This window comes from Eriocheir sinensis, chromosome 10, assembly GCF_024679095.1.
Source record: "Eriocheir sinensis breed Jianghai 21 chromosome 10, ASM2467909v1, whole genome shotgun sequence".
Classification (NCBI taxonomy): domain Eukaryota; kingdom Metazoa; phylum Arthropoda; class Malacostraca; order Decapoda; family Varunidae; genus Eriocheir; species Eriocheir sinensis.
Genome location: NC_066518.1, coordinates 8,250,514 through 8,278,236, shown reverse-complemented (window position 1 = coordinate 8,278,236; position 27,723 = coordinate 8,250,514). Strand labels below are relative to the sequence as shown.

At 39.9% G+C, this 27,723-nt stretch overlaps 1 protein-coding gene across 3 annotated transcripts; it reads left to right on the top strand.

Moving 5' to 3' along the window:
* The first annotated feature begins 7,719 nt into the window (after positions 1-7,719).
* On the top strand, positions 7,720-27,387 carry LOC126996536 (docking protein 2-like). Of its 3 annotated transcripts, none has more exons than XR_007751244.1 (9): positions 7,720-7,887; positions 8,472-8,600; positions 19,976-20,149; positions 21,599-21,667; positions 22,015-22,084; positions 23,463-23,730; positions 25,294-25,503; positions 26,890-27,043; positions 27,231-27,277. XR_007751244.1 is itself a non-coding variant. In XM_050857083.1 (9 exons), exons 2-9 carry the CDS (start codon positions 8,529-8,531, stop codon positions 27,281-27,283), a joined length of 1,053 nt encoding a protein of 350 aa, XP_050713040.1. In that variant the 5' UTR covers positions 7,720-7,887; positions 8,472-8,528; the 3' UTR covers positions 27,284-27,387. The 3 variants fall into 3 exon arrangements, 2 of the variants coding, with proteins under 2 accessions (XP_050713040.1, XP_050713041.1); XM_050857083.1 differs by having other exon boundaries at positions 23,463-23,713; positions 27,231-27,387; XM_050857084.1 differs by lacking the exon at positions 19,976-20,149 and having other exon boundaries at positions 23,463-23,713; positions 27,231-27,387.
* Positions 27,388-27,723: the final 336 nt, after the last annotated feature.

Sequence of the window (27,723 nt, the reverse complement as noted above, 5' to 3'; positions counted from 1 at the left end):
GAATAGAGATTTGAGTTTACCAACTGACGTTTTCATCCTGGTGTTAGTAAAATGACTGTGCATAATAAAAAATTTAAAACCACATATAATTAAAACCACAATACCTGATGAAACTAAAAAAGATTCACAAAAAACACTGGTTTTATTGATGGGTTTTGGTTTAAATCAGGGGTGTCAAACTCATGGCCCGCGGGATAGTCATAAATGGCCCGCGGTATCACGGTAACTTCAATCTTGTCAATGTATTTTCTACCTTTGTTGGCCCCCATGACGGCACTTCAGAGTATGAATTGGCTCTCGAACGGTTTTGAGTCTGACACCCCTGGTTTAAACCGCCAACCCTGCTGTACATAATTAAAATCTTACATAGTATTAAAACCACAATACTGATGAAACTAACAAAGATACACACAAAAGAAAAAAAAATGGTTTTATTAGTTGGTTTAAACCACTGTTTTTTTTTATTGGTTTAAACCATGGTTTAAACCGCCAACCCTGGAATCTAGGATACTTGTCATGTGAGGGAAGAAAGTTGTGTCACTGTCCTGAACTCTTTTCACGTAAAGTTGAATCTTACACTTGAATACTGCCACTTTGTCACGAACTGTGTGCAGCATTGCAAGGTTTCCTTGGAGTCAAATATTCAGGGAATTCACTTCAGAGAAGAAATCAGCCAAGTGGCAACTTTTGTTATGAAACAGTCATATTGCATCATTTCGTGAAGAATATTTTCTTTCGAGGTACGACCTTGTTGCAACAGCATCGTTATTTCCTCTCGAAGTTGTAGCACGCGATTCAGAACTTTGCCACGTGAGAGCCAACGTACCTCCGTGTGAAACAGGAGAACAAAGAAGTCAGAACCCATTTCTTCACAAAGCACTTTAAAAATCCTTGAAGTTGTTGCGCTCCCTCGGATATGGTTCACAATCTTCACAACGTCTGTGAGCACTTCTTGAAGTCCAGGTGGGCTAGTCTTCATCGCCAAAGCATAAAAATGAATCATTCAATGAGTGAAGGAGACATACGGAGCGACATTCTTCACGAATCATGGAAGGAGCCCCATCTGTACACAGACCGACAAGTGCTTCCCTACTCAGCCCATGTTTAATAAGGAGAAAGGCTTCTAGTATTTTGAAAATATCTTCTCCACGAGTTGTTGTGGCCACTGGCTCAGAGTACAAGTACTCATCCTTCATACCTTCCTTGTCAAGGTAGCGAACATAATAAGTTGGGAACATGAGGCAACATCTGTCGACTCATCCAGTTGCAAGGAATAAACAGGACTACTCTTCACAGCACTCACTTCTTGCAGGAGATTATTCTCACTCATGTCCGAGATCCTACTTTTGACTATCATTTGAAAGGGAAATTGCCCTCAACTTGTGTGTCTGCTGTTCTACATGAATCACCTTCGTTGTTTCCAGTAGGCAAGGCTTTTAATCAGATTTTCACCAATGGTACTCATGAGGCTTCTTGGTCTGCGCGATTTTTTAGAGCAATTCTGTATGAAGCCTCCAGCGCTGCTTTGTTCTGTTGAGCGAACTGACCAGTGGAATCGATGCGACTGGCCTTCAGAGCAGCTTCTTTTCGCTTGAAGTAGTCCAAGCTTTTGTCCACCAGTTGGCTATGGTAAGACTCAAAATGAACCTTCAGTTTGCTTGGCCTCATACTTTCAAGACTCAAAACCTTGGCGCAACCAAGGTTGATGTTTTCAGCACCTGGCCGCTTCACATACATGAAATAAATTATTTTCTCCCAAACCCTCCGCAACCCCTCGAGAAACCCCAAATGACCCCCCAGGGGGTCACGACCCCCAGGTTAAGAACCGCCGATCTGCACTATTTGGGCGGTCACAGCCATGCACGGCATGTCATTCTCGAGAACTTCCAACAAACCCACAAAGAAGGAGTTCCTGAAGGGGGGGCACGTGCCCCCTGTGCCCCCCCCCCTGGCTACGCCCCTGCCTACCATAATAGAATAAACAGGCACAATGATCGAACCTACACACCAAAAAAAAATGTTACGGATTTTCTCGGCTAAGTTTGTGGAGCCTCGATACATACACACAGCCTTTAAGTATGCCTTTGAACTTAACTCAAAGGGTGTGAGTCAGAATGAGTGGGTAACTAATTACTAAGCATAGTTCAGTGAAACGTTATCAACTCAGCCACGTGTTCTATGACGTCACGGCGGTGACGCGCGCTGGAGACCCTCGCCAGCAAGAATCTCATTCGAATCTTTGTTTTATTCAAGGATTTACACATCATATATGAAGTGTGGTGTTCTCTGAAACAGATAATAGTTGTACAGGTAGTTTTAATATGATGTGGTATTAATATTAGACAAGAATTTTATAGATCTTTGTCAAAACCCTGAGAGAAGGCGGGTGGTAGTGGTGGACCGATTGACACTTTATACACATTTTTAAGCTGGTTAACAACTGCTAAAGCCATACCTAGCTTCTGGTTGGATCTTTTCAGGTATTTTCCTTCATAAAGCCTGGGATATATTGTAACAACCCGCCAAGCACGGCACGTACAAATAAGACATCACTCCTCTCAGAATGGTTAATTATTTTTGTTGATTCCTCGTTAGTTACTTTTGTTTTCAACTATTTAAGACAATACAAACCTTCCTTAATCTTTTATATACCTTCTACATAGTTAAATACCCTCCTAAATAACGTAAAATAAGAAAAAAAAACTGCACTGGAGCGATGTGGATCATATTGCTTACCTGGATCATTTTCCTGTTTTGGGAGGAAAAGGGAAGGTACAGCATCGGCCTTTAGTGATCTTGTTGCCTGTGGAGACTGTTGCTCAGCTTCCTCTTGATAATGTAGTGTTGTGTGTAGTCTGTCGCTTTGAAATGACTTGAACAAACTCGGGCAGTATCTGGATTTAAATTATCTTTACGACTACACGCATGCATCCACTGCCTAACTAAGGGCTTTGTCTTCGGAAAACGATAAAAATGAAGCTTTCCTTGCTTCTTACAACTGTTATTGTTATTACAGCCGTAAACAGAACACCTTGTCATTGTTCATAGCAAGAAACTTCAATCCAGTGGCGCCGCGGCCACACGTGTGGGTCTCCAGTGACGTCTCTGTTAACATGTGACGTCACGAGCGCGGTGCATTGTGGGAAAACAAGTGCTTAGGGAGTAGAGTCCCTTGATAGAGTCCCGACAACCTTAGATTTGGACGCCATTATTGGCCCTGTTTTCGCCGCGCTTTTCAAACGCTAGCACACGCTCTCTCTTGTATTTCTGTTTTACAGCCATACGGGTCGTGCAATGAAACTGAGCACACTTGTGTCAGACCTACACACCTTCCTCTAACAGCCAGCAGCCAGCGAGCTCTGGGAAAGTAAATAAGAGACATTTTGTGTCTACACCAACAGGTATCGCCAGCCTACCAATACGCCCTTATACTTTACCACAATTTGGTCACCAGCCGTTGTAATGTGCTGTAAGGTGGCAGGAGATTATTATTAGCCTTACGATCAGACACTGTCTCAATATAGGCACTCAGTAACCCACGTAGCCTGATATAGGCAGTGGCGTATATAGATCCATGGAGAGGGGGGGGCCACAGTCACCCGGCCCATAGGAATAAATCTAGGATTTTTCAATGTGTGAGCAGCGACCAAAACGAGCCTCTAGAGTTGGGGGTTTGGTGAATATTTTTTAAAATGAAGCATTTTAAGGGTTACTTTGTAGTCTCAAGATCGGTATATTGCACAATTAATATATATTAATGGTAAACCAATTTAAAGAAGCTTACGTATACCTATACATACCGGGTAAAATAAGAATTACAGTTTTTGAACAATTTGTATTTGGGGAAACACACACAAAATATATATATATATATATATATATATATATATATATATATATATATATATATATATATATATATATATATATATATATATATATATATATATATATATATATATATATATATATATATATATATATATATATATATATATATATATATATATATATATATATATATATATATATATATATGTCTTCTTCCTCTACCCTAGACATCCTAGGACTGTCCTTCACTAAAATCTCAACTGGAAACTTCATATCTCCTGAGGAGATAATATGAAGTTTCAATATAAATCAGCTCATATATAAAACTAAATTTCACCTGATTAAGGAATTGAGAGAGAGAGAGAGAGAGAGAGAGAGAGAGAGAGAGAGAGAGAGAGAGAGAGAGAGAGAGAGAGAGAGAATCATTTGAATGATTTTCACCGTAGGTGCCCCCTACTCCCTACAAAGCCCTGAAATCCCCTACCGTAGGGATTTTCCCCTACGCGTGGCAACACTGACTTAGCTCCTCCGGCGGCCCGCTCCTGAAACCGACCAGCCAATAGGAACATGAAAATCTGGTAATCTCTGAATTCTGATTGGCTCGTGCTCCTCCCCAGGCCTTCCATTCCTAGAAACTAGAGCTTTCATAAAAGTCAGCCGATGTCAGCAAACTGTCATCGGATCCCACCTCTTCGCTCTTCTCTTCACTCATTTTTAGATCAGGAAAACACATTTCTCCAGTCTATTATTATTTTCTTCTATCAGTTTAAGAACGGAATTAACTAATGTAGTATGTAATGAGAACACTGTTTTATGGGCTGGTTTTCTTATGATAGAAAACGTATGGAGAAGTAATGCAGGAAAGAGGACGGAAAATTGTAGGGGCTCTATGGGGATCTATTCTATTTATAATAGCTAAATAATTTAGCTATTATAAATAGGTCCCCATCAGCCTAAATATGAGTTTAATGTAAGAAGGGGGCTCTGAAGGGCACATTACTGATGTTGAAGACTTGGAGAACTAATAATCAATATCAATAAAAAAAAAAAAAATCGCCAAATTTTAACAGGATAAAAAAAATAAAAAAAACTGAACCAAAGGGGGGGGCCATGGCCGAGTGGCCCCCCCCTATATACGCCGGTGGTCATATAGGAGTGTCACGGCGGGCTGCTGACGACCTTGAGAGGCGGCAGCGCTCAGAGGGTACGGAGAGACTTCACACAAGTCTGGGTGCTTCTTTTTTGAGTGCTGCTGCTGTGATGGATGGATTTAACAATACTTATCGCTGTAAAACATTATCGGCAGCAGTTGGGGAAGTATTTCTATTACCTACATAATAATTAGGGTTTCCTTCCCGGGATCCCGGCCATAAATGTTTGTTTTTTCCTTCCCGGGAAATTTGTGAAATCCCGGAATACTTATTTTTATTACTTTTCTCTTAGATCTGCTACAAAAAATGAAAATGTATGAGAGAGAGAGAGAGAGAGAGAGAGAGAGAGAGAGAGATGCCTGGGAGCGAGCAGTATGAGGCAATAATTATGAGCTATGAGCTGAATCAGCTGACGAGCGACGAGTCGACGACACGCATAGGCTACAGTTCCCATACACTTTTGCTTTGGTGGGCTTCTTGCTCTGAGTCAGGTTAGTCTTTTCTATTCTACCCCTGGGACCCTGGGTGAAGGTGTGTAACGTGTGTTGTGTAATATGAACTGAGTTGCTGTGGCCTGCTTCATGCTAATTGCTAACATCCTCATTCCCATTTCGCTTTTTTTGTTTACCATGTCCGGAGAGTTTGGCCTAAATTCCAATTATTCCATTTATGTTTTTGTATGTGCATTGCTGAATTTTCATTGTTTTCTTCGGCTTTATTTGAATACAATGGCAAAATACCAGATTATATCTACTCTCATTCTTTTATTTCTGGGCATTTCAGAATTTTCAGTGTTTTGATTAGCTTTTGCGGAATATGATATCCAAATTATTTTACATATGTTATTGAATATATGCTCAGGTTATTCCATAGTTTCATATTCTGTGTAGTTTACAGTATTGTGGAGCATGGTGGCTTGGTGGGGGTCACTGGAGGTGGCCAGTGCCACTGGCCAAGCTTCCATATGGATATGGTATTGTACGCAAAAATTCGTATTCTTTACATATAAGGAAACTCCATATCATTTAAAAATACTTATTTCACACTTTAACAGGGTAAGTAAGTACATAATTATTATGATGTAGGTACTACTGGGGTTCATTTATGAACTACGATAGAGCAGGGGTATTAGCAAACATTATCTGCTACGGGAAATCCCGGGATCCCGGGAAATATTTTGTTTTTTCCCGGAATCCCGGGATGCTATAAAATCTCCAAAACAGGAAACCCTACTACATATCCCTTCATCGCCTGCAGGGAGGGACGCTGCCTCCTGAACGTCATGAGCCTTGATTATTGATATACTTGTCATGGGCCTCGTGGCTGACACACTACCCAAGCTCCATCAATGCAAAGGCATTTTGCTTCCTTTCCATTACCTGCTTGCAGTAAACTTTAGCATATCTGGGGGTGGAGGGGGACCTGATTCCATTACTCGCCGTGCTGCTCTCTTTATTGTGTTAATAACTTAACACACACACACACACACACACACACACACACACACTATTGCTGCAATAAATGTTCTGTGCGATTCCAAGGTATTGTGATGATAGCCTAAGTCATCAATGATTATAATTCAATAACATTCAATTTAATTTAAATACTTATTGTTGATTAAAAATAATAATACAGTAAAATACTAAGGCCATGTAAACGTGTTTCATTTTGCTGGAGGGTCAAAATAGCTAAGTTTGGAGAATACTGTAGGAAAATGCACATGTCTTCAGCATATTATAATGACATTGGTACCCATGAAAATGAAGACTGTGCAACCTTATATATTAGGCTGTTAAATAAAGATGCACTCATAACCCAACCTAGAGGAGTTTCTAGCTGAAGAGCCGGCCTTCACATGAGTAAATAGTAACCTAACCTATCACCGCTGAAATAGTAATATTTCCCCGCATTTTAAAAATCTCATAAACGAGTAATTATAATGGAAACGGTTACCAGAATGATGATTAGCAAATACAATCTAAAAAAATAATGTGTCAACTTTTAGAGTGAGTTGGGTGTGATTCTAGAGTTTTACCAAGACAGGTATGGCTCACCAAAAGCTAGCTTCTGTTCATTAAACTCTTGTAACACGTCCAGTCTATTAGACTGTGGCCTTGATGAGTCTGTGAAATATCCATTGTGAGTCTGTAATAACAGCTAGAGCCCTGTGGGAGAGATCACATCAATAATTTTGGCCATAAGGGCCACAGCTTCCCTCATCAGCTTCGATGGCTGGACCTGTGGTGAACGATTGTTTCAGTCCTTGTAGCTGTACCTCTCTCACAATGATTTCCATACACAGTACAAAGGGAGGGCGGTTATGACAGCAAGACACACACAATGGCAGTGTGTGTGTTTTGCTGTCATAACCGATGGTTTCCTCCCAAGACGACTTACTGTTAGCACACCTCTGTCTGTCTTCTCAGCGGCCTTGCAGTTAAATTATACAATTTGTATCCCATCTGTGGCATGTTGCTACAGCCGAAGGCTAGGCAGCAAGGCATTGTTACATTAAAAAGCAGCCGAATCAGCTTCCAAAATAGGTAAAATTACCTCAGTTCAAAGTCGGCGCGGTGCTCGAAGGGCCAAAAATGGCGCCCAGCAGCCTTATACACAGGGTCGCCTATGTCGGGGCTCTCTCTATAAAGGGACTCTATTAGCGACTTATCCTAATATGTCTCTCATCATCATTACCGTGGTTGGTGTGGGCGGCGCCTCGTGATGTCACCGATCGCTGAGCCGCCGCCACGTTCACCATTTGTACGTCATCGCCCGGTGCGGATGGACGTATGTAGTTGGTTACATTGCCGTGGTTTGGACTCTTCAGGACGCGCCGCAACGGCATCAAAGTCGGAGCAACACCCAAGCTGCCAATTCCCTGAGGCTGTTGTTGAAGCCCCAAGAGGTGAGTGAACACTCACAACGCTGTGTGAAAATTCTTAGGGAATGCTGGTATGGTCTTTTGATATTCCTCTCGACTCCTGGTCTGCACTAGTCAATTTTGACTTTCTTGTTATATCGCATACGGTCACAATCCTTGAGATAGCTAGTCCTAACATCCCCTGAAGAACAAAACTGCCCCACAGCCCTGTCGATCCTTGTTCAGCTCTAGGACAGAACACCACTGCTTGGGTACTCATTGATTTTTATTTTCATTTATAGGTATACTTATATATGCATTTACTCTTGAGACAACCAAACCACAAGTGCCACAACTAAGAATGGGAGGTGTGTAAGATTGTTCAGTGGGTGAATTACACGATACAGTATCAATCGTAACTACAGGATAGGCTTGAGTGGCATGATAGGACTTCTTACAAGTACGCTCTTACATACACGATCAAGGACCTTAGATAAATAAAATTATCTGTATGAATCTATTACACAGTAATATGGAAAAGTAAAAAGTACGCTAATGCTGGTGCATCAAACTTCTAATTTTACTTACCTGTGGCCTTTCAATAACCTTTTTCTATCATATCTTTGCAGAAGCAGCGAAGTGTCAACTAGCCTAGCACACAACCTGTTGAATGCTTTTCTGAAAGTATGGCTAGATATTATAAGGGGGAGGTAAGGAGCGGACCTCTGGATCTCGTGCTGAAAGGAAACTTCAAGAAGGTAAGTGGCTCGTGTTCATTTTACGAACGTTTATGTTGTACTCACAAAACAGTTCATGACCTCTTTATTTCGTATTTTATGGGACTCGTAGTTTTTATTCATCTTCTCAGTTATGATGCTACATGGTAACCTGGAGCTTTTGTTTCCCCAGCACGTTTATCTGTAGGAAATATTATATATAAGGCCCTACAAGTAAGCAAGAAATAATACAGTGGGCCAACCATAGAGGTGGAACCAACGAACGACTTGTCAAATATTCCAGTGTCAGGAAGTAGTACATGGGAAAATATAGCGGAACTTCCATGTGAACTCAAGCAGCGGAAGGAAGGAGAGAGATAACATTTGTGTACGAAGAGAATGTTGTAAATAATGAGTGTGTGTGTGTGTGTGTGTGTGTGTGTGAGCGAAGGCTTGTTAGAAATGCTAAGGAGTAATACCACTCGACACGTGAAAGGCAACATTGAGGAAAATGAGCTTATTAAATTCTTGACACACACACACACTTTTTTTTTCCGCTGACTAGTAGTGGTTACTGTTCCCCCTTGAGCAAGGGGGATGGGGTGTGTGGTGTGTGAGGTCCTGGCAGTACTCAGAGATCGACTAATGATCCTTGCTCTAATCGTGAGGATAGCCTACTTGCTGGCGATGACGAGTCCAGATTGTGATCAGGCCGTGGGTGAATTACACACACACACACACACACACACACACACACACACACCAGCTCGCTGTTGACTTGCCCTGGGAGTTGAGGGTCCGGTTAGGAAACGGACATCCTGTGTCTCAGATAAATAACTAATGAGCACACAAAGACTCGTGTATATGTTTTATATAACCATCTTTGTTGACATCAGCACATCATTTTCAGCGCATTGTGTGTTATATGGTCATTCGTTTCAGAGAACAGCAATGCCCGTCGCTATAATCTTTGTGACTAGCGCATTCCCGATTAAAAAGCGATGTCTGTATTGTTTTTTTTTTTGCTAAAGTATCGTGGCATAGATCGATTCACATAATTATGCCAATTAAATAGGATTAATTATTATTCAGCCATGAGTTGTCTTTGTTTAATGAAATACATAGCTGGGCACGATGACAGAAAACCTTATTCCCGATAACCGATAACTGATAATGGAAAACCTTATCGGTGATAACCGATATTCGTTAACTGGAGACACAAATATAGGCGATAACCGATACCGATATAAATCCACAATTCCGATACTAGCTAGCGATAAGTCCGATAGGCGAAAACGATACTATATTGATATTTCAGATAGAAAAACATAGATGAATTCTACAAAACCTGAAAACCACACGTTGACACGTACATATGGACGGTAATACTATAGAAACGCCTGAACCGGTGTTGTGTTATTTGGCGTCCCCACTGTCAAAAGCTGACGCTTTTCTTTACAAACACTGGTCTCTCGTGAACTGAGCATGATCAGACCAGCAAGCGTAGACCTGTACAGTCTCACAAAGCTTTTTAACCGTAATTAAGAGTTGCTGGAAGGCTGAATCAGACATACAGTACCACTACCACCATCCTCACTGTTTCTAGACTGACACTCAGTACGAGTTGTATTTATATGTACAGAGTGTCGTTCTAGAAACCGGGAGGATATGGTGGCACTGCATGTCTGATTCAGCCTTCCAGCAACTTTTAATGTGTTAAAAAGCTTTGTGAGACTGTACAGGGCTACGTTTACTGGTCTCAGCATGCGCAGTTCACGAGAGACCAGTACGTGTTTGTAAACAAAGCGCCAGCTTTTGACGATGGGACACCAAATAACACAACACCGGGTGCCTTCTATACCATGGCATGCTCACAAACGAATATGGAATATCAAATTTGAGGGAGTGAATAATCATTTTTGGGGCAAAGATAAATGATTTTTCTCTTTGATATATTGATTTTTGAGTAACATAAAAAAATAACCTAGTGTTTCAATGTTGATGATCTAAGTATGAAATCTCTTCACCGAAGATATTTCATAACCCGAAGTTTTTTCATCGGGCCACGCATGCGCAGTAGGGAGACACAAACGTTTTTTTTCTTCTGAGAGGCGGAAAAAAGTAGCGATTATCGCTGGTTTGGTTACAAAAGTAACGAAGATACCGATATATATATAAATAAGTAGCGAATGGCCGATAACCCGATTTTGTTATCAGCGATAAAGTATCGCGATAACTTATCGCGATAACGCCCAACTATGATTAAGTAGCTCGAGCTATCAAAAGAAGTGACGCTGTGCCAAGTGACAACCCACGTGACCCAAGAAAACAGTGAAGGCTCATTCGAGTCGCTCGTATGACATTGGTAAATGCACTGCCAACTTATATAGCGAAGTATAGAAATATGAATATAAAAACTTCCACACTTACTCGGGACGCAAAACTAGTCCATGAATAAAGGCAACCAGTATATGAATCTTGGTAACCCTACAAGGGTGGAGGTTTGTCATTTGGAGGAAGAATACAAGGAGAGGGCATGACGTCACAGAAGTGAAGCAGTCTTGGCCTTGACTTTGCTCCGCCCCCTCCCTCAATTACACCCATAACATTGCCCGGCTGGCCGGACGCGCGACACCCACACACACCAACATTTTTTTGGGGGGTGAAACATTATATAGGAGGCGAGTGAACTGAGCATCACCTCACAGTGAAGAGCGGCCCGCTGAGGGCCACTCCATGTATTACTACTCCTCCAAGGATTGTCAGCCATTTCTGCTCCAGGCACACTGTTGCCAACCCTACGGCATTGTTCAGCTTTAGGAAAATAATTATAATGAGATTCAAATTATAATAGGCGTTTTAAAAGTACATTTAGCCTGCAGGCTGGACATTGCAAGGGACACAAGTGATTGCTTGATCTCTGGTTACTGAAAATATATATATAGGCCTACTGGGTCATTTTGATTTTTCCTGTGTGATCGCCGAGCATTGTGACTGCTTTTTATATTTCTTTTTTAATGCAAAGATATAGTTTCATAATTCGTTTAGAAATGGTTGCAACAAAAAGAAAGTTAGATGACATCACAGTGTTTTATGCCAATATCCCAAAATTTAATGTAATAGGTAGCAGTGATTTTCCATTACTGAAGTTGAATAAAAACAACAACTTAACAGTGTAACTTTTCCGAAGCCGTCACTCTCGAAGATAAATTGTGTTAGTCGTATCTGTCCCCAGCGGATGTGATCTTTCCCCCCCAAGGATGTGATGGTTGTAGTTCTCCTTCTGACGCAAGGGACGTAATGAGCGATAAGTTCTTGTGGTCACTACTCGGACATGGAGTCCCGCTCCTTTATGCCCGCTCACTTGACTGCTATTCCTTTCCTTTTCGGCATTATTTTCTCCGCCTCCTCGTATCCCTTCCTGTCCCTGATCCCCTTTTTTTCTGCTTTTGTCTCTCTCCCACGGTGAAACGTATAATTAATTTTTTGTGCACCTTTGCCCCTCCTCCCCGGATCCTCTTTAAGCTCGTGTAACGCGGACACTTTTTCCGGCATCTTTTAATATTTTCATACCATCTGATGCCGGTACGGGCATCTCTTCGTTGCAAACGGGAAGTCGCTCATGACCGTCCTTTTGACGCCAGTATAAGGGCATTTTGTTTACTATGGAGAAGGCGACGCCACACACCACCGAACGGACAAAACTTGTCCTGTAACTTTCAGTGAAATTAAGAGAAATGGCTGATGTTGGTTGGTCAAGAGATGATATAGCATCTGTATGTGTTATGTTAAGAGAAAACAAGTGCATGTGAGACACCAAAGACCCAAGTTATTGCAAGAAAGGGCCACAACTTTAAGTAATAGGCTGCCATATATATATATATATATATATATATATATATATATATATATATATATATATATATATATATATATATATATATATGTGTGTGTGTGTGTGTGTGTGTGTGTGTGTGTGTGTATATATATATATATATATATATATATATATATATATATATATATATATATATATATATATATATATATATATATATATATATATATATGGCGCCACTATAAACACTCGCCTGCGCCAGAACGGGCTGGGCCGACCATCAGGCCCCACCGGGAAGAAGCCTTGGGCCGACCATCAGGCCCCACCGGGAAGAAGCCTTGGGCCGACCATCAGGCCCCACCTGGAAGAAGCCTTGGGCCGACCATCAGGCCCCACCGGGAAGATGCCTACCGGCGCAATAGGCAATAACGTAAAAAAAAAAAAAATATATATATATATATATATATATCTATATATATATATATATATATATATATATATATATATATAATATCACTTCACATTTAAATGAACTTAGCAGGAAACTACAAGGAAGGGAAAACACTGCTTTGTTGCCTTTGGAAGAAGTGCTTTCATTTGAACGAAAGTTATCAATGTTTGTCAGATCTTGAGAGAGGCTCGCTGCTTCATTTCCCTTTAAAGAAATTCGAAGAAGGAGCAGGTTTCGAGCTGGGTAGTGATATGATAAATTATTATTGCACAGGTGAAAATGCAATATTAATTTGAAGGACGTTTCCATGAATTCAGAAAAGAAAAGGCCACTTTGTCATTTGTGATTAACTCGCTTGACACAGCTACAGCTCCATTCAACTTTTCAGCTTATACGGGAGTGAAACAAGCATAATTAAAACTTGTATTAGCTGATTTACAGGAAAAAGACTTGTGGACTTCAAAATTCAGAGGTATGCTTTCCGATCTTGAAAATCTGGAGAAGCAACAAGCTACACGCACTGGTATTCCAACACAAACGGATTGAACTGCTTGAGCTACAAAAACGAAATCAGATTATGTATGAAGTGTGGAATTCCTTAGCAGACACTTACACACACATGAATATATGCTTTTGGCATTCTCTCTATACAGGACGGTGACCAAGTAGTCAGCGTACGGGCGTGGTGAGCCCGTGGACCCAGGTTTGAATCCCACCAAAACACGCTGATTTTCCTACCCATCGCCCTCATCAACATATATGTACACATTTACAATATGTAAGATGTAAAAATAAAGAAAGAAAAAAAAAAAGAGTGGCGGAAGATTACCCACATGCTGCCTAGATCTTCTGTCAACACTAATCATTCATGTGGAGCTCCAGGGGGCTGCATGGGCCAAGCAAGAGTCATATATAACGGCAGCCACTAAATTAAAATTCGCCTGAACCACTATCAGGCTGGGGCCGTCCAAAAGGCCCCTCAAGAGAGCCTACCGGCGCTACAGGCAGCACCTAAAAAAAAAAAAAAAAACATTTGTGTGAGCAAGTGTTTTCTAGCATGAATTTCATAAAAAAAAACTACGCAGGCGATTAAATTATACAATCCTGTAGTCCTGCCTGAAGCTCAAAACGACATTGAGACATTGATCAGCCTTCCAAAGCAACTCAGAAGGAGAAATTACATTAAAGCCGGTATATTTCATGGGAACGACTTTGCTCGGGACCCAGACCTTCGGGCGGTAACTTTTGCCGAGTTGCTGAGGGAACATGACATGCACTAATCACACGGGGATGCTACGTTTGAAGGACATTGGGCAATCTTGGTCTTGATCTTGACTTTCAGGGCCGGGTACCTACTTTCAAGCAGAAATGTATGTTGATTAATTTCTGTTCGCCATATTATGTTTTAATAGTTATTTTTACATCGAAAAACAAAAATGCATTTACAATAAATACACACCTCACCCTAACTCCCTCACCCCGTTGAATGAGATGAGTTGATACAGATACGGTTGGAGGTTTAAATGTAATGTTAAACAGTTTTAAATACAGGAAAGGCAGAAAATGAATGACTAACAAGTGTTCACGAGTAGTATTGTGGATCGAAAACACTTGATTGCAAAAAACTTAATCATAACTCAACTAGGAATAAATAAGATGTATGCAAAGTCCCTACATATAAATATTCAAAGTAGTATAAAAATAAGGAGAGAGAGAATCAGACCACACAGACCCCATGGTCCAGACTAGGTGGTCTGTCCTTAAACCTAAATGATTCTACATTAATCAGAAGGCTCCGAAACGATGCATTTCAGCTCTAGTTGATATCAAGTTGATGGAAGTGACGGTCGAGCTTGTTTTTGTCGAGTTTTTTTTTTTATGTTCTTATGAGTCAATCGTGTTACACTGGACCACTGACGGTGGGAGCTTATTCCATTCTCGCACTACAACGTTAGTGAAGAAAAATTTGGTGCAGTCTGAATTTACTTGTCTACTGTGGTGTTTGGTGTTCAGGGATTCCGGGGATAAGATACGCAGCGCTGGTCTTGGGGTTTATTGTGGTAATACTATAGTCTGTTCGGAGCATGAAGGCGGTTCAAGGTGTGGCAGATTCCACAATTCCCATGAGTGCAGCGCTGCCAGTTCGACCGCCAATTATCAGATTAGCACTCTCTCCCGGCCTACCCACCCACAACCCACCTGTTTATCTCTCTCTCTCTCTCCCTCTCGACCCGGGGGAGGGACCTAGGGGGACACACCGACCACCACCACCACCACCACAACGTGGCAACATGGGAAAAAATCTCTGCCACATGTCATAGAGTTTATACAAATCCTTGTTATAATCCTAAACATCGACACTCATTTTTATTTTTTTTTACAGCAAAGGAGACAGTTCAAGGGCACAAAAAAAAGTAAACATTAATAATAAAAAAAAAAGCCCGCTACTTGCTGCTCCTAAAAGAATCCAAAGAGGTGGCCGAAAGATAGGTCAGTTTCGGGAGGAGAGGTGTCCTGATACCCTCCTCTTGAAAGAGTTCAAGTCGTAGGCAGGAGGAAATACAGATGAAGGAAGATTGTTCCAGAGTTTACCAGCGTGAGGGATGAAAGAGTGAAGATGCTGGTTAACTCTTGCATAAGGGGTTTGGACAGTATAGGGATGAGCATGAGTAGAAAGTCGAGTGCAGCGGGGCCGCGGGAGGGGGGGAGGCATGCAGTTAGCAAGTTCAGAAGAGCAGTCAGCGTGGAAATATCGATAGAAGATAGAAAGAGAGGCAACATTGCGGTGGAATTTAAGAGGTAGAAGACTATCAGTATGAGGAGGAGAGCTGATGAGACGAAGAGCCTTAGCCTCCACTCTGTCCAGAAGAGCTGTGTGGTGGAGCCCCCACACATGAGATGCATACTCCATACGAGGGCGGACAAGGCCCCTGTATATGGACAGCAACTGTGCAGGGGAGAAGAACTGGCGGAGACGGTACAGAACGCCCAGCCTCGAGGAAGCTGATTTAGTAAGAGATGAGATATGAAGTTTCCAGTTGAGATTTTGAGTTAAGGATAGACCGAGGATGTTTAGTGTTGAGGAAGGTGATAGCTGGGTGTTGTCAAAGAATAGGGGATAGTTGTTTGGAAGATTGTGTCGAGTGGATAGGTGGAGAAACTGTGTTTTTAAGGCGTTGAAGGACACCAGGTTCTTCTTGCCCCAATCGGAAATAATAGTAAGGTCTGAGGCTAAGCGTTCTGCAGCCTCCAGCCTTGAGTCGTTAAGTTCCTGAAGGGTGGGTCTTCTATTAAAAGAAGTTGAATAATGCAGAGTGGAATCATCGGCGTAGGAATGGATAGGACAGTTCGTTTTGGAAAGAAGATCATCAATGAACAACAGAAAAAGAGTGGGAGATAGGACAGAACCCTGTGGGACACCACTGTTAATAGATTTAGAGGAAGAACAGTGACCGTCTACCACGGCAGAAATAGAACGGTCAGAAAGGAAACGAGATAAAGGTACAGAGAGAAGGATAGAAACCGTAGGAGGGTAGTTTAGAAAGCAAAGATTTGTGCCAGACCCTATCAAAAGCTTTTGATATGTCCAGCGCAATAGCAAAAGTTTCACCGAAACGGCTAAGAGAGGATGACCAAGAGTCAGTTAAGAAGGCTAGGAGATCACCAGTAGAACGCCCCTTGCGGAACCCATACTGGCGATCAGATAGGTCAGAAGTGGAAAGGTGCTTTTGAATCTTCCGGTTAAGGATTGATTCAAAAGCTTTAGATAGACAAGAAAGTAAAGCAATAGGACGGTAGTTTGAGGGATTGGAGCGGTCACCCTTCTTAGGTACAGGCTGTATGAAGGCATACTTCCAGCAAGAAGGAAAGGTAGATGTTGACAGGCAGAGGCGAAAGAGTTTGACCAGGCAGGGTGACAGCACGGATGCACAGTTTTTAAGGGCAATAGGAGGCACTCCATCAGGTCCATAAGCCTTCTGAGGATTGAGGCCAGAGAGGGCATAGAAAACATCATTTTGAAGAATCTTTATAACAGGCATAAAGGAGTCAGAGGGGGGATGAGTAGGAGGAATATGCCCAGAATCGTCCAGAGTGGAGTTTTTAGAAAAAGTTTGAGAAGAGTTCAGCCTTAGAGATAGATGAGACGGCAGTGTTGCCGTCAGGACTGAGGAGTGGAGGGAAAGATGAAGAAGTGAAGTTGGAGATGTTTTTGGCTAGATGCCAGAAGTCACGGGAAGAGTTAGAGAAAGCAAGGTTTTGACATTTTCTATAAATGAAAGAATTTTTGGTTAGTCGGAGAATAGATTTGGCACGATTTCGGCCACTATGTAGCTTCCTTTACTATATACAGAATATATAAAATATCGCTTTCAAATAGCACATGGATGGGAAATAAGAGAGAGACGCATGTACGAAGGCTGATTTGGCAGAATGGGTAGAGGTAAACGACGATACCAGCTCCACCCTGAACCGCCTTCATGCTCTGAACAGACTATAATATGTACACAGACACGGGACGCGAGAGAGTACAGGAGCGAGGTGTGTACGGTGTCGTGTCTCCAGGTTGACTGGCAGTCCTGACCATCCGGCCTGGGTGTGTCGGTCAGGTGAGGTCGCGCTAATCCCCACACCTGGTCTTGTTCCTCCGGGAGAACACGTGGCCGGCCTGGGTGTGTCGGTCAGGGGTGTGTGTGTGTGTGTGTGTGTGTGCGTGTGTGCACCACAGTACTCCCCCTTCCCCCCTTTCAGCGACAGAAGGAAAAGCGGCCGGGTCACCGGTAGGCATCGGGATAGGTTGTATAGGGGTCCGAGTGTGGCGGACAACTTTGGCCGTTTGGCAGGCTGCACAGGCACGCGTCCACATCTTGATGTCACGCTTAATACCTGCCCGCACGACACGACGAGTAAGAAGGCGTTGTGTGACCCGGATGCCTGGATGAGCAAGGCCATGGTAGTGCTCGAAGATGCGGCGACAGAGTGGTAGCGGGATGTACAGACGGGGGGGGGGAAGAGACGTCGCACCACAACTCCCGGCGGGAGTTTGGCAGGGCGTGCTGCACAAACTTGAGGGCGGTGGGTCCCCTTCTCGGTGCTTTGAGCTCGTCGTCGCGTTCCTGCGCCGCCGCTATGGACTCAGGGTCAAGGGGGCCGTCGATGTTGATGACGAACACGCTGCTGACAGTGGGCACGCCGCTAGAGAGGGTGTCTGCCACCGCATTCTTTTCCCCCTTAATATGTCGGATGTCCGATGTGAACTCAGAGATGTAAGCGAGGTGCCTGGCTACCCGTGGAGAGTGGTTGTCACCAGGCTGCGACATGGCGTGTGTGAGGGGCTTGTGATCCGTCAAGACGAAGAACTCCCGCCCCTCCAAGAAGTGACGAAAGTGGCGGATGGCCTCGTAGATGGCCAGCAACTCTGTCAAAGGCACTATACTGCCTTTGGGCCAGCTCCAGCTCCAGGGATTGCGGGGATAAGATACGCAGCGCTGGTCTTGGGGTTTATTGTGGTAATACTAATATGTACACAGACACGGGACGCGAGAAAGTACAGGAGCAAGATGTGTACGGCGTCGTGTCTGGAGGTTGACTGGCTGTCCTGACCATTCGGCCTGGGTGTGTCGGTCAGGTGAGGTCGCGCTAATCCCCACACCTGGTCTTGTTCCTCCGGGAGAACACGTGGCCGGCCTGGGTGTGTCGGTCAGGTGAAGTCCACACCTGGTGTAGGAGTCACGTCAGCCATTGAATATGTGTGTGTGTGTGTGTGTGTGTGTGTGTGTGTGTGTGTGTGTGTGTGTGTCTGTGTGTGCACCACATCTACATTTGAGTTTTACGGCATTGTTCCTCGTACGCAAAGTGTCATCGATCATCAACAATGTTGATCTGTCTACATTCGTCTATCTTTGAAGCTACATATAGAAATGCAAAGTAGTACAAAAAAGTAGAGAGAGAGAGAGAGAGAGAGAGAGAGAGAGAGAGTGTGTGCCCCTGTAGGGAGTAGGGTGTGTGATGTGACCCGACCAGCCACCAGGGTGGCCCTGACACTCCCCCCAGCGGCGGGCCGTTGCCCGCTCATCGACATATATGTACCCATTTACAATATGTAAGATGTAAAAAAAAAAATAAAAAAAAAAGTGTGTGTGTTTGAGGCTGATGACGTCATTTAGGTGGGAGAAGCATAAGAACTAGCCGGCGAATCAGGGTGAAGTGAGGCACCCGGGCTAATGTAAGCGGGCTGCCTGAATCCGGTATTTCACAGGAACGATTTTGGTTGAGCAGGCCCCGTCCGTTCCAGCCGGGATAAGAGTAGAAACGCTAGCGGAACGGAGGGGATTCTAAGAGGGTAAAACATTATAATTAGACAGTGCAGTGACAGAGGGAAGAGACCTTTGTACAGCAGAGGGACCATTTATTTAAAGTGGGTCGTTCAAGCCACCCAAGTATAGTCAGAAGTGTCAGGAAGAAAAAATAATAATAATACATGTATAAATAAAGAAATAAATATATAAAGAAAGAAAGAAAAATATATATAAGTAAATAAACAATAACTAATAATAAAACTAACTAAAAAAAATAAAAATTAAAATAAACAAATAAAGGAATCTAAACATAAAAAATAAATAATAAATAAATAAACGAATAGATAAAAAAAATTATATAAATAAATAAAGTAAAAAAATAATATAGATTAAAAATAATAATAAAAAAATATATATTAATAAAGAAGTAAATTAAAATAATCTAAAAATAAATAAATAGGAACATTGGTAAAAAATAAAATTAAATAAATAAAAAGCCCATTTCTGCTTGATTTTGCAGGTTTTTCATGCAAAAACGATTTTTGATGAGGATAGGCTTCCGGACGGCATTTATTTTTCTCGTTTTCCAATAAATAAAACAACGAGAATAATCAGCTACATTTCTTTTAGTGTCACTTCTTGTACTGAGGTGTAATTGTTACAAGTCTCAGAGAAACTCAGGTAATTTACAATAACTGAAAGAACATTTCAAGCTTTTGGGGGCACAATAACCCATTCGCTGGCGACACCCGCTAGCTGGTAACTCTGAATATACCCCGTTACTGAAGTAACTAACTACACGGAACAACTAACTACTTTCTTTACCTCTCAGGTGAAGACCTATCACTCCGTCCTGATGTCTACCTCGAAGAGTGGCGTGGCACGGCTGGAGCTCTACGACAACTACGATCACTCCCTTGCCCTGCAGCCCTCACTCATGGTGGTAGGCAAGGATGTGATCAAAGTGGAGAAGGTCAACTACAAGGGGAAAGAAAATGCCTTCCTAGTGAGAAAACCCTTCCAAATTTATTTCATTATTGTTTGTATGGTCACGGAAAACTCGGGAATCGCAGTCTCCCAGATATTACAATTTTAAAGCAGTGTGTGTGTGTGTGTGTGTGTGTGCACTACATCCATGGATATATACAGTGTTGGGCATCGTTAACTGAAACATTACTTCCATTAACCGTTAAATCGTTTACAGATAGCTTAACGGTCTTTACGTTAGACCGTTAATTTTACAGGTCAATTAACAGCCGCTTTCGTTAAAACTGATATATCGTTAACCTCGAATTCCAATATCATGTTAACTGTTTTGTATGCCACTATCCTTTAAAAACATATCATTAACCCAGTGTCATTTCTTCAAAAAAATAATAATAATAGAATCCCAGGATCCCAAGATGAGGTGTGAAATATCAAGACTTTGGGAAAAGCCAAGGTCTAGTCACCTTGACTAAACAAACCTGCACCTGTATAGGTGCCCTGCGCATTAATGATCAAGATCAAGATTTAGGGAATGACGGGAGGCGAGTGTTGTGTGGATCGAATCATTACACGATGCGGATGGGAGATAAGATTCTCTCTCTCTCTCTCTCTCTCTCTCTCTCTCTCTCTCTCTCTCTCTCTCTCTCTCTCTCTCTCTCTCTCTCTCTCTCTCTCTCTCTCTCTCTCTCTCTCTCTCTCTCTCTCTCTCTCTCTCTCTCTCTCTCTCTCTGCATACAGAAATGTAGATTGAAGCAGAGAGAGAGAGAGAGAGAGAGAGAGAGAGAGAGAGAGAGAGAGAGATTTATCTCTTCCGGATCCAGTACTGCGCCTATAAACATATAACCCCGGGTCAAAGGGGTTGATGTTTAGTATTAGTTTTTAAAAATTTCCCAATGAATAACATTACTCCCAAAATCTCAAGACGAAATCAACAATTTAACACCGTCTGTGCCCAACTCTGGATACATATGTATGCATACTTTTGTTTGTGTATATAGATGCACGTTTTTGTGAGTCATTCTTAGACAAGGTGGAGAACAGTTCAGGAAATCTATCTTTAAATCAAAGAATTACTGTACTTTGATACGTTAAAAGTGAAATCCTTAAAAAAAAAGCAATACTTTATTTTGCACACTTGAGACTTGACAGACTATCGACACATTCTGCTCTAAATTCCCAAATTAGTTATCCAAATTACTTGATAGCATATGAGTACGAGAGCATGAACACATGACAAGATTTCTGTACCTATGTTTTCAGACAAAAAAAAAAAAAAGTCACTTGAGAAAGTAACTGGAGCTTTAGGTGGCAATGCATAACTTTGAAGTAACAGTTATTAGTTTATTATAAATTTGTATGTTTTTATATTTTATGCCCTTTAGCTTCACTTCTGCCATGTATTACACCTTGTAATCACCACAGTTATTATGCCTATTTGTTGTGAAAACGTGTTTTCTTCTCCTTACAGATCAGTACCAAGGATCACCATTACACGTTCTTAACCAAAAGTCCTTTTGATTGTTCCATATGGGTGGAGGTAAATTATGGTGTGTGTGTGTGTGTGTGAGAGAGAGAGAGAGAGAGAGAGAGAGAGAGAGAGAGAGAGAGAGAGTGTGTGTGTGTGAGTTCCTATCTACGGCCTCTTGTAATGAACACTGAGAAAAATTAAGGAGAAAATAAGAAAACAGCAATTCAGTTAGTTTATTTTATTTGTCATCTCCATTAAGAAGACAAATAATGACTTATCTGATCTCTAAATGATCAAGAGCTGCTTCTTTAGATACTATTCAATTAACTAGCAGATGCATCAGCTTGAAAATCATGCACATAAACATGCAGGCACTTACCAAAGCCAATCAACTGATGCCCTTTTACTTATCACAGAATATCCAGAACATACTACTCCTGGGAGCACAAGAGGCAAAAAATGACATCTGTGAATCCAGTGATGGAAGTAAGGCACAGAGCTTTATCATACTGTACCATATACCATTTATAACATGGATTACTTAGGCACTTGATATGTGAATTTCTCATATGCAAGGGTTCCTATCACCCATTTTCTTGCATAGTAGGCAACACTACTGTACTCTGAGATCAATTTAGTATGTTGAAATCTTGTAAAAGACATAATAGAAATGTATTGAGATAGTATAATGTTATTTAAAAAATGGAGAGGACTAGAATGATGAGAAGAATTCATACCATCAAGGTTGGTTGGTAAGACTCTAGAAGGAAATGCATTATTTGAGAAGGCAGAACTATTAAAATGTTGGCTAGATAGAATAGAATTTGAGGATGAAGAATATATGAACCAGAGTTACTCTTTGGTTTTATTTGTTAGTCACTACTTAAACTTTCAGTTTAATTTGAGACATGCAGAGCCATAGCCATTTTCCGTAGCTAATGTAAAATTGGTTGAAAGGTGTGTGAATGATTGGTATGGCTCACTTCAATGGGCAATCTTTTCCTCTCTGACTAGTAGTGCTCATGTTTTCTGAAGCATATATATATATATATATATATATATATATATATATATATATATATATATATATATATATATATATATATATATATATATATATATATATATATATATATATATATATATATATATATATATATAAAGTTTGTTTTGTTTTGTTTTTACACATGGCCTATAGCGACGGTAGGCTATTCTATAGGGGCCTGATGGTCGGCCTGAGCCCATCATGGCGCAGGCAATTGTTTATAGTGGCGCCATTATTGTTGCCTCATGCTGCCCCCCGTAGCTCATTCTTGATTTCACTTGCACAGCTTCTTCTAGAGTCCAGGTTGATATGTACACATACGTATACTGTAGGTGGTCTTCAGGACAGCATGTGGGTAGTCCTAGGCCGCTAGGCGGTGACTGAAAAATCCCAGGTGGTTAGCGGTGGATTCGAACCCGCATCATGGACGACGTGCGAATATATAATATATATATATATATATATATATATATATATATATATATATATATATATATATATATATATATATATATATATATATATATATATATATATATATATATATATATATATATATATATATATATATATATATATATATATATATATATATATATATATATATATATATATATATATATATATATATATATATATATATATATATATATATATATATATATATATATATATATATATATATATATATATATATATATATATATATATATATATATATATATATATATATATATATATATATCCTCTCTCTCTCTCTCTCTCTCTCACCATATAAAATGTATAATTTAGAAAAATACTCACAAAATCATATTTTAGTTATACTGCAGAATACTGAGTTCATTGTGAAAATTCATGAAGACACAAAAGACAAGCTGAAGTGCAAAGGGACTGTGAAGTTGAAGGTGGAGAATGGCAGCATCATCATCAGCAGTATTCCGGGCAAGATGCTCACGGCCTGGACCCTAACTCACATAAGACGTTTTGGTCGGGAAGATAAAAACATCTTTTTCTTGGAGGCTGGCAGGCAGAGCAGAAAAGAAGGCACTTTTAGATTTGTCACTGAACAGGTAATCTTTCAAGCAAGGTAATGAATGTGAGAAAATTATCTCATTTTGTCTTCCATTTCACTTTGTGTGAGCTTTGTGTGAGCCCAGAATTTAGTCAAGTCCCATAATTACGATGAATTACGTATATCTCAGAGAGGTGTGGGACAAGAGAATGTCACATAATAAAGTCTGAAATATATATATATATATATATATATATATATATATATATATATATATATATATATATATATATATATATATATATATATATATATATTGTACATTTGTTTATAATTCCCTTAAAGTTAACTTGACTGTGGAAAAAGCTGTTCAAGGTACGTACTTAGCTCACTTGCTCCTTGTTTGATATGCCAGCATCAATGCTTTGATATTTTGGTGTCTTCTTATTTATTTATTTTTTACTGCAAAGGAGGCACCTTGGAAGAGTTGCTTGAGTGTTGCAATACAGTCATTGTAATGTGAATACTTTTACACAATATTTGCCACTAGACTCAACTTTGTTGCTTGGCACGGTTCTTAGTGTGCATCAAAGTATAAAAAGAGATGATGGAAAAAACTTTCAATTATATTCCTTTCGGGTAAGTGGCATTTATTTCTTTGGGTTCCTGTAAGAGTGGACTTAATTATTTGTATTTATGCAACTCAACTACTGTCGACTTTGGTGATGGGCAAGTTTCGAAAGTAATCCGTTGCATAATGATATAAGCATTATGTACAAATTATGTATTGGAATGTCATTTGGTGCAATGCTGAAGTAGATGGTGCAGTATGAATGGCAGCACATTGACAATGTGAGCCTCTGGCATAAATTATTTTTTAGTTAAAATGCACTTTTTACATGTAAAGCATATAAATATATATATAGATATATATATATATATATATATAGATATATATATATATATATATATATATATATATATATATATATAGATATATATATATATATATATATATATATATATATATATATATATATATATATATATATATATACATACACACACACACACACACACACACACACACACACACACATACATACATATATATATATATATATATATATATATATATATATATATATATATATATATATATATATATATATATATATATATATATATATATATACTGTTCACTGTATACTACTAATCTGTCTGTGCCACCAACAAGCTTAAGCCCACCACCAGTACTCATTTAAGATTATGGCCCACCAGTGCTATAGACCTACACACAGTATAAACTTCATTCACTACCAGTGTCACTTTGCTGCTCCTTTTACTTTGCGTTACAATGCCTTATAGTTCCAACAATAGTATAAAGTTGAGAGATGCATGCAGTGCATTGTGAGAGGCCAACTTCTTATGTCCTTAACACACCTGACGTGGAGCATAGCAGGTCATAGGTACTACTAATTGCTTTCACCCAGTTCTCTCCTTTATTCAACTTCAAAGATATTCTTTTTTTAATTTCCTATGTCAGATCTTGAGAAATTAGCCATGCTATTGCAATTAGTTGCTAATGTTCCCAGTTTTATTATTTTAACTCATTTTATCATTTTATCTTGTTATCAGGCAGAAGGCATACTGCAGGCAATCAAGACTGTCCAAAATAAGAAGGAAACAATGGATGGACCTGGGCATTCTCCCACTTCAAAGGTCTTTAATTCTGCCCCACAATCCCTAATTGCCAAGATGCAGCCTGCACAACATATAAATGATCCCTTATATGAAGAGTTTGATATGCTGCCTGCTGCCAACACCAACAAGCCCCAGGGGACTCAGGTGTGTGTGTAAAATGTGATGTAGTTGATGTTGAGGATGATTTTTGTCAGGGTAAAGATGATATCTGATGCAGTGTAATAGAACCTTAAGGTGACTGGATGCTTTTCAAGTCATGAAAAACAAAAGTTAAGTCTTTTTTGAAGTGTGATAATACTATAATGCGCATGGAATGAAAATTTAGAATGATATGGCAGCATTTACAGTCAAAATGTTAATACATATACTTCATCTGGAGCACCCTCCTCTTGCAATAATCCCCACTTTCAGTATTGTTCCTTTTATTGTGTTTTATTACAAGCTCATCATAATCATCATCATTTCATCAACGCCTGCTCCTAGGACCTCCCACCAGTGGATGGCCACAGCAGAAGAGTTTCCATTTCTCTTTATTCATACATTCCCTCCTTACCTGCTCAAAGTTTCTCAAGGATCTTTCACCCCTCTCCCTAACGTACTCCTGCACCCTATCTCTCCATTTCACTGGAGGTCATCCTCTAACATTCCCTCCCTCTATTTCACTCACATACACCCTTCTGGTCATCTTACTCTCCGCCATTCACTCCATGTGACCAAACCACTTTAAAGTCTGTCGCTTCACTTCTTCCACCAATCCACACTTCTTCCCTTCACCCCCGTGACACATTCCAATACACTCATACACACTATCATTACTCATTCCATCCATTCTACTCACACCACAAGCACTCCTCAAATAACTCATTTCCACTGCCTGCACTCTAGACCTCTGACTCTCATTCCAGGCCTATGTTTCACTTGCATATGTGAGGGTTGGTACTATTATTGTATTTCTCAAATCTCTCTTTACCTCCATGCTCACACTTCTACCATTCATGATACATCCCAAAGACCCTACCACCCTTCTTCCTTGCAATGCCCTTTCTCTTGTCTCTCCCTCCATACCACCATGCTTACACATAACTGATCCAAGGTAATTAAACTCATTAACCTCCTCCATTTCTTCACCATTTTTGCTCCAACTTCCCCAACTTTGCCCTTTATTTCTCTCATAACACCATCCATATAAATATTGAACAACCATGGTGACATGACACACCCCTGCATTAAGCCCACTTTTATCTCAAAATGTTCACTTGTTTCTCCACTAATTTTGACACATGCAGATGCATCCTCATAGAAAGACTTTATTGCACTAAGCAGTTTTCCTCCCACACCATATATCTTTAAAACATCCCACAATGCCATCCAATCGACTCTGTCATAAGCTTTTTCTAAATCCATGAAAGTGTAGTGCCAGTATTTAATTAAAGACTCCTAAAGCAGGGTCTTGGGATAAATTTATTCATGTTTAATTGACATTTTATTATGTATTAAGCAAATTCATGTTTTTTCTGTGTTAATCCACAGGAATTACAAGCAGCAGCTCAAGTCCCTCAATCCTCCCTGATTTCAAATGTGCACACATACCGAAATACAGAATCTACAAGGCCAAGCTGTGAACCAACATATGATGAGCCAGTAATGATAACAGATGCCTGGAAGTCTAATGGCCTTGATGAAGGTGAGCAACTAATTCTCCCCAAACCAAAAATGGAGTGAACATTAGATGTTTTTAATAAACAGCTTCATCACTATACTACTTGTATTACAATTGGCCGAGACTTTCAAAAGTTTTTTGCAATGCAATGTCAGGATTTCTAGATATTTTGAAACATCGAGATTGTACAACTAAGTTCTTTTTTCCCCAGACTCAGAGTACAGTACACTGACGTTCTGTACAACAGTTCCATCAAAGGTATGAAACATAAGATATAGAAGGGAGCTTTTGTTGCTAAATTGCACTAACTAGCAGTTTTTACAACACTCTTTTATATCCTGTCGCTTTAATTATTTATGATTTCCATCACCATGCTCAGGCATTTTTTCATCACATAATGTCTAAAAATAAAGTGTAGGATGATATATATATATATATATATATATATATATATATATATATATATATATATATATATATATATATATATATATATATATATATATATATATATATATATATATATATATATATATATATATATATATATATATATATATATATATATATATATATATATATATATATATATATATATATATATATATATATATATATATATATATATATATATATATATATATATATATATATATATATATATATATATATATATATATATATATATATATATATATATATAT

What these genes read in the sequence shown, in the direction of transcription:
- LOC126996536 (XM_050857083.1), top strand. Translation starts at nt 8,529, where the DNA reads ATGGCTAGATATTATAAGGGGGAGGTAAGGAGCGGACCTCTGGATCTC. An exon ending in TGAAAGGAAACTTCAAGAAG is followed by an intron (nt 8,601 to 19,975) that starts GTAAGTGGCTCG and finishes TTTACCTCTCAG; the next exon opens with GTGAAGACCTATCACTCCGT. An exon ending in CTGTGAATCCAGTGATGGAA is followed by an intron (nt 22,085 to 23,462) that starts GTAAGGCACAGA and finishes ATCATATTTTAG; the next exon opens with TTATACTGCAGAATACTGAG.